The sequence below is a fragment of the Ischnura elegans genome, chromosome 8 (assembly GCF_921293095.1).
Source record: "Ischnura elegans chromosome 8, ioIscEleg1.1, whole genome shotgun sequence".
NCBI lineage: Eukaryota > Metazoa > Arthropoda > Insecta > Odonata > Coenagrionidae > Ischnura > Ischnura elegans.
In genome coordinates, this window is record NC_060253.1 from 69,878,959 (window position 1) to 69,887,401 (window position 8,443).

Below are 8,443 nucleotides of genomic sequence, written 5' to 3' on the forward strand. Positions count from 1 at the left end.
ATAAAGATAAACAGATGAACGTTAGGAGGCTAGAATTTACGACTGACACAAAACCCATAAAATTTCAAAGTAGAAATCTGGCCGTAATCAAATTTCTGCAGGCATGAACTGGGGATCAGCGTACATTCTCTGGAAATGATTTCGTTCAGCATAATACAAGTCAGCTCAATTCAAAACTAAAAGACTTGCCTCCATTTAAATCAATCTTCATATCCGTGGATGTATTTTGAAGCGGTAAAATATATACCTAACATACAAAATAGAAGCACCTCAAAAAAACACATGAAGAAAAAAACATTTCACAACACCTATAGGTATTTTTATAGATAATTTATTCATGGAGTGTCTAAAAACACCCAATATTTGAATTGTTATTTGTAGTAATAATAAAAAAACAAAATACCTTTAAATTGATTGCCGTCACCTTGCATTCCGTAAGAGATTTGTGAACTAAGTCTGAACTGCATTCACCATGGTTCCAAAATGATACACCTGAAATAAATGCGAAATATCTTCAGATTTGTAATAATTTTAAGCAAGCACAATTATTACAACCCCAAAAGAAATATATAACGGTTTTCATTACCAAATGCTTTTTAGAAGATTTATTAAAGCAATGATGACAACCTTAATGCCCACCTCGAACTCGGATGGGAAACTCTGTCAGATCGTAGAGTGAAAAATAGACTGAACCTATTAAATAAATTAAAGAGCAGTGCATTTTCTGACGAAGTTTGTCATATATTAAGAAAGCCAGCATACTACGGTAGATCAGATCATATTCAAAAAATTAGATAACTTGTACTGTAGCCTACTAACTTATGTATACCTTAATGCATGTTTCTGAATTTTCTTATTGTTTCCAACAGCATGTTTCCTTAGTTCCTTTTTTGACTTTGAATGAATGTGGTAGTATATTTTGTTAGTATGAACAACTTTTTTCGTACCGTGAGTGTGCATGTGAGAATCTTATTGCATGCTGGTGACTGATCATCCCCTGCCAAACATCATAGAGGTGGCTCGCAGGGTAATATATAGATGTACATGCCACTTATGACACCTATGTTAGCTTAGTTTTCCTATTCCGAAAAGCCTTCAACCTGTTTAATCAACCAAATAACCAAATGTGTTTAAATACCACATACTTCAAGTTTAAGGTACAAAATAATATTTTTTAGAACCAAAAAGTAATCCAGAAACCATTTCTTCAATAGCTGGCGTTCATCATCTTCGTGAGAATCAGCCGTAAAGAAGGAATAGAGGCAAAATGTTTATAGGTTAGTGGGAAAGGAAACGCCAAATATTTTATGCTTCATATTAAAATTTTGGCCACGGTAATGGAAAAATCACATGTTAAATAAAACTACAAGATATGAGTAAAAACTCATTGGTGTCACTGTAATCCACGCAAAATAATGTTCAGAATCAATGTACAAAAAAAATCACAGATTTCGATAAAAAATCACAAAAATCAACGGATAAAAACTCTCGGCAAAGAATTCGTGATATGGCCAAGATTTGAACCCGAAACTACAGAAAGGGCATAGCCGGATAAGAAGGTGAAAAGTCCCCCCTCCCGGATTTTTCCCGTACTTGGGGTATGCAATTTGGGATCAAATAGGACAAACCTCCTCATATTTCCATCCCACTATGTGCCCACCAGGGCCGGCTAGATCGAAAATACGATTTTCACTCTTTTTTAAATATCTCGGTCAAGAATGGATATTTTTAATGCGGTTTGCGGAATTTGAAACCTTATATAATGGCACGCATTTTCAATTTCTTTCAAGAACTTCGGGCGGGGAAAGAAGATATGGCGTCGATTTGAAAATTTCTAATGCATGTTTTCATAAAATTTTCTTGAGAGGGCCAAAAATAAAAAACGTTTTCTGGAAGTGTTTTTTAATACCTTTCGGCTGCCGTATTGAAAATATAACTTTTAGGTGGTGGAACATCGCCAAAAATGCGATTGAAAATATGCGATTTTGGACATTTGGCTCTATGCTCGGACCCTCCATAACACCCATTTTTAGTTATTATGGTGTTGTACCGATTAAGATGCTCACCACAGGGACAAAATTGTATTGATACTTGTTCCAGAAATGCCTTCAGGGCTATTGAAAACGCCCGAGTAAGCTAAAAAGAATTTCCCTGCTTCCAACCCCCTCCGTCATTCCTTTCAGTGAGAATTTCCTTATCAGATATAAATTCATTGAAATTACCTCACCTATGCTAAACTATGTGGATATCATGATAACTTTATGATAGCTGTTTGCTGAAATGAAAACAATTATGGGTTTCAACTTTTTCCCATTTGGCATACAAAAAAAAATCTGGTGAACAGTAACTAGCCGAAAAGATGAATTTTCACCATACAATTTTATATTGACTCCAGGATGTCAATGAAAATCGCTCTTGAAAGATTATTCGTCATCCTCTGAATATTCATTGATGCATGTTACTACGTTGTCCGTCAAAACAAATGCTAGTTAAAATATTATTTAATATTACTTAATAAAATCAAGGTCTTGCGATTTTATCTTGGTACTGCCCGTAGGATAAATAATAAATTGTTGCTGCTACATGAGCGCAACACCCTATTCTTCTATTCCATTACCACAGTCACAGCAATATCTCAACATGCTGCCCCATACGATGCCATTCGCTGTAATTATATTCTAAATAAAAATTATAGTTCGTTATATTTTAATGATATTTTTCCTTAATACTAACAATACCTACTCGTCTTAATATAGCCACGAAATCACAATTTATTCAATTCATTAGCCGTTAACTGAGCTCGCATGCCTTTCAGCGTCGGCATCAGCACGCTTAACTCTAAATCATCTTCTAAATATGACACAACATCCCGAAATCTTCTATCCAGAATCAAAATGTCACCCTTTTTTCATGAAATTATTACTGGATATGCCGATTGCAAGATTGATTTAGAGAATCGGCATCATTTTGATAGGCCAAAAAGGGTCCGGGCATAACAATCACAACCCATCAAGGGTAAAAATAGGGAATGGTTTACAAAGAGGAGCCAGTACTGTTCATGTTTCCGGTTTGGAGCTTAAAAAGAAAAACTATCAGCCCTTGAGTGACTGACCTAATATTCGAATATCTCGCCGACGTTAACACACTAAGTAACTATGTTACTTGGTCCCATGAAAACCAGTAAAGGTTCGCGGACAATCAGTTCTCTAGAAAAAGGAAGTCACTAAGTTTCGTCGTCAAACTGCGGTTAGATAAATATTCGACTTTGTCCACAAATAGACGAATTTTAGAAACATGCAAGGAAATACTTATGCAGCAGATACAGAAAGTGGGAATTTCATTGGTAAAAACCGCTTATCATGTAGATAACCTTTACAGACCACATTTTTGAAAGAAATGATCAACCTCCACCTCAACCTCAATCTAGCTTCTACGGGAACAGGATGGAGGTAATTTGTAGCGGTATATCCACAAATGAAACTACACTTGCGCGTAGATACAACGCGGGGAAAACTCAAATCGAGCTCATTTTCTTAATCTAAATTCTTACATTCCGGCAGTTTTCGGAGGCCCTTAAGCCATTTTCGGCACCAGTATCAATAGAATTCTGTCCCTGTGGTGAGCACCTTAATCGGTTCAACACCATAATAACTAAAAATGGGTTTTATGGAAGGTCCGAGCATAGAGCCAAATGTCCAAAATCGCATATTTTCAATCGCATTTTTGGCGATGTTCCACCACCTAAAAGTTATATTTTCAATACGGCAGCCGAAAGGTATTAAAAAACACTTCCAGAAAACGTTTTTTATTTTTGGCCCTCTCAAGAAAATTTTATGAAAACATGCATTAGAAATTTTCAAATCGACGGCATATCTTCTTTCCCCGCCCGAAGTTCTTGAAAGAAATTGAAAATGCGTGCCATTATATAAGGTTTCAAATGCCGCAAACCGCATTAAAAATATCCATTCTTGACCGAGATATTTAAAAAAGAGTGAAAATCGTATTTTCGATCTAGCCGGCCCTGGTGGGCAAATAGCGGGCTGGAAATATGGGGAGGTTTGTCCTATTTGATCTCAAATTGCATACCCCAAGTACGGGAAAAATCCGGGAGGGGGGACTTTTCACTTTCTTATCCGGCTATGCCCTTTAGTCAAATGGACTACTAACACGTTGAGCGCCAACCTGAATTTTTAATTAAGTCCATCAGGGCCAAATATTTTTTTTTCTATTTTCACTTGGAAAATCACGATAATGTTTAAAAAAATCATTATGGATAAGTAATTTGCCTTATTTTGCTAATTTCACGAAAATTGCAAATGGCGGTCCCTAGGGACCGCCGTGGCCACCACGGTCTATATGGGACTTCTGTTGCCATAGCGGTCCCATAGCGGTCCCTTAGCGGTCCACGTCACATAATTCGTTTTTCTACGTCTGGCTGGTTATTTGATATTATCAAGGTTGAATGCCTACTTTTCAACCTTTCCTTGCGTTCTGTGTTACTCTTCTTCTTTTTTTCAGATTTAAAATGTTATCTAGGTTACAATAGCGACACTTGATGCTTTCAATGAGCTCCCCCTTCCACATATTATTTTTCGTCCACGAGTCACCTCGGACTGAGTGCAGTCTTACTTCGTAATACAAATATAAGCTTTGGAGTTCGTCTGGCTCTAAGGCATTAAATTCGAGCTCATGTTTACATTTCATGCAACATTTTAACGATATTTTGCTGCTCATTCATGACGACGCCCGTCAGAAACCTTTCCTTGTCTAGATTTTCCATTTACCGATCCATCGAGGGACGAAAAGTTATTATACTACATTGTTACCATTCTCACTCAGTGGTTTGTGTGATGCCCCAAGCTAGTAACAGGCACAGTCTGCCAGCATTCTCCGAAGTGCCAAGTTGTCCAAGATATATCCGATTGTGCGTCTTGAGTGACCGCTGAAATGAGTGAACGAGCGAGGAGAATTTTGGAACTAGCCAGAAAATCTTACCAAAATTTAAAAGGTATGTAACGTTACGTGTTGAATTTTTGTGGGCCGCGACAAAAACTTGTCAGGCATTGCTTATTTTGCCCTAATGTTCATGGAAGTATAGCTGACTCGTGCATTGGTTGTAGAGTCTGATGTGGAAGATGATCCGGTCACTAGTGATGATTCTCTGCAAGACCCAGACTTCAATATCAGCAGCGATGAGGAAGGAGGAACTTCAGAATTTGAGAGCTCAGAAGCAGAGACTACGGAGATACATCCTGCAAGAGTCTTCGATGAGAGTATTATGCCTGAGACAATCTACCCACGTGAATCGAGTGAGTCATCCTCTGTACATCCGAACTGCAGTAATGGCTGGAGTGATCCTACAGGTAAATATGCCCTTTCCTTGGGGAAGTAAAACCCGGAAGAACAAATAGGCCATCTGTATACTAACTTCAAAATTCATTCTTGCAGACCACCACCAAAACTTCGAGTTTGAGGGACCGCATGGCATTCCTCCGGAAATAGCAGCAGTATTAGTTGGTGGAACTCCTTTAGATTTTTTTTCACTGTTTTTAGATGCAGATATTATAAAAGAAATGGTGGAACAAACTAATCTCTATGCAACACAAACTCTAATGTCTACCGAAGACGTCGGAGAGCATTCCAGATTACACTCGTGGGAACCTACCACGTTAGGGGAAATTAAGAGATTTATTGGCATACTCGGGTATATGGGTATAGTAGATCTGCCTACACTTCGCCACTATTGGTGTAAAAGAAGACTCTTCGGAATAAGCATCCTTCCTAATGTGATGTCACGAAATAGGTTTGAAATCCTACTGAAAATGTGGCATTTTAGTAATAATGAAGAGTGCCCAGATGGCGATAGAGGCTTCAAAATTGTTCCCTTAATGAATTCCCTCATCGGGAAGTGGAAAAAGTGCTTTACCCCAGGGGAAACTTTTTGCGTGGATGAGACATTAGTGCCTTTCAGGGGACGCCTAAAAATTAAGCAGTATATTCCACAAAAAACCCACAAGTACGGAATAAAAATTTTCAAATTGTGTGCAGATAAAGGATACACGTGGAACATGAAAATGTATTGCGGTAGAGAAAAGGATGCAAGGGTTTCCGTGCCAACGAATGTAGTAATGCGGTTATCGAAAGATTTACTAAATGCAGGAAGAACCGTGGTAACTGATAATTATTATACAAGTATAGAATTAGCAAATGCTCCTCTAGACAACAAGACCCATCTAATTGGGACACTACGAAGTAATAGACGGGGAAACCCTAAGAATGTAATTGAAAAAAAGATGAAAGGTGGGGAAATAGTTGCGCAAGAGAATAACCGAGGAATATGCATTATGAAATGGCGAGACCGGCGAGATGTTTTGCTTCTATCAACTAAGCACAAGGACGAAATGGTAGTTACCAAAAGACATTCAGGGTCTGTAAAAAAAAACCGTAGCTATTTTGGACTACAATAAAGGAAAAAGTTCCATTGATTTGTCAGACCAGCTTTCAAGCTATGGATCAGCATTGAGGAAAACATTGAAATAGTACCGAAAATTGCCAATAGAATTAATTTTGGGGACTAGCGTAGTTAATGCACATTTTATATATAAAATAATTAACGATTGCGCAATGCCCATTACAGTTTTTAGAGAGTTATTAATTGATCAGCTGCTGTTTGGCGAGGAGGAAGCGGCTGAAGGGGATGAAAGAGGGGCATCATTCAAGAAGAGAAGAAAAAGCTATCCCCATTCACTAAAAAAAATGAATGGTCCCAGCCACAAAGTGAGAAAGTATTGCAAAGGATGTTATGAAAAGAAAAAAAAAGGGCTCATAAATAAAAACAGGGTGCCGAAGGTAACCACTTTTGTGAAGACTGCGAAGGTAACCCCTACTTTTGTATCGATTGTTTTGCATTGTATCATAAAAAATAACTTAAATAAATAGTAATGACCATGTAATGAACATCAAAAAATGTTAAGTATCTAAAACTTAAGTAATATTATGTACTTCAAATGTAATCGAGTGTTTAATAAACTCAAATGTGGTAACCAAATACAATTTTTATGTAATATTTACCAATAAAATACCATTCCATAATTTAAGAAAAAAATGCTATAAAAATACCATTTTCGTAAAACCTCTGCCAACAGTATTACTCCTTGAGGCCATAGCGGTCCGATCGTAATGCGTTTCGCACTGTAGCAGCGGTCCTCCGGCCTTTCCTGACGCTTCTCAAGAAAATATTTTGGGCGGTCCACTGGGACCGCCGTGGCCGCGGTGGACATTTTCGTAGCGGTCCCTACGGACCGCTGCGGCGCTTAACGTGCTAACTACAATTCGAATAACTTTTGCTCAGTGTGTAACTGGTTGGACACCGGGTCAAAATCTGGATACAAAGGCTCAATTCGCGGTCAGCGTAGTTATTTTTTACCTGCATGTTTTTTCCCATAAATTTTTTATCTTCAGAACTGTGAACGCCACTTGGGACAATTTAATTTTACACATCATAAAGCGGCAACTGAACGCTGAAATGTGTTCCTAGATCGAAGCCCACGTAAAAATTCAATAGACAGCTGAAATCCATACTTAAGTCTAGCTGAGCCAGATGCCCTTCTGAGAATGGCAATCAGGCCACTCAATGAGCATCGGTATTTCATAGGCACAGGAGTACAGATTGAAGTATAGGCTTAATTTACTTAGTAAATTCAGAAGAAGATATTTTCTCTAACGAAGTATATCATTCGTTTACCGATACCATGAGAAGAAAATAAAGAATATTGACTCCAAAACAGAGAGATTTAAAATGCCATTCTTCCCTCGTACTATTAAGGACTTAACGTTGTCTCAATTAATAGGATTAATGACGTCACTCACTTGGATGATTCATTGCATGTTTTTTTCCATAGTTCTAACCTTGCATGTATTTGCAATAGGAATTACTAACTATTGGCAAGTTTTTTTTAATATGCGTGTATATTTTGCTAGTATGCGTAATATTTCTATGACCGTGCGATGTGCATGTCCTCTTGCATGCTGCATGCTGGTGATTGGTCACCACCTGCCAAACACCCTAGAGGCGGCTCGCAGGGTATTATGTAGATGTAGATGTAGGTTGAATACTCGCTTGCTACGCGAGAGGCCCGGGATAGATTCCCGGTCGATGCAAGTTTTTATCGGCCTGAAGGAGAACGAGGTTTAAGGTACGGTATCATAGACGCGTTTCAGGTGAAGAGACGCGAAAACGGGATTTTCAACCAATCAGAAGCCCGTAATCCTTCGCGTGAGTTCGCGCAAGACGCGTCGTCCGGAGTTGAAATCTTCTCATCTTTCGACACGTGAAACTCGCAAATATTGCTGTTTGCGTGAGTCTTGTCTCCTTTGATGAACTCATTACATCCGAAATTAGGGAGAAATATACTCACGCATACAATTGTTGAGACAACAGATA

The 8,443-nt window shown here is 38.3% G+C and overlaps 1 protein-coding gene across 1 annotated transcript; it reads left to right on the forward strand.

Moving 5' to 3' along the window:
• Window positions 1-4,399: 4,399 nt before the first annotated feature.
• On the forward strand, window positions 4,400-5,993 carry LOC124163888. Its single transcript, XM_046540996.1, has 2 exons — window positions 4,400-5,008; window positions 5,121-5,993. The coding sequence occupies exons 1-2, from the start codon at window positions 4,948-4,950 to the stop codon at window positions 5,390-5,392; spliced, it is 333 nt and encodes a 110-aa protein (XP_046396952.1). The 5' UTR covers window positions 4,400-4,947; the 3' UTR covers window positions 5,393-5,993.
• The last annotated feature ends 2,450 nt before the right edge of the window (window positions 5,994-8,443 follow it).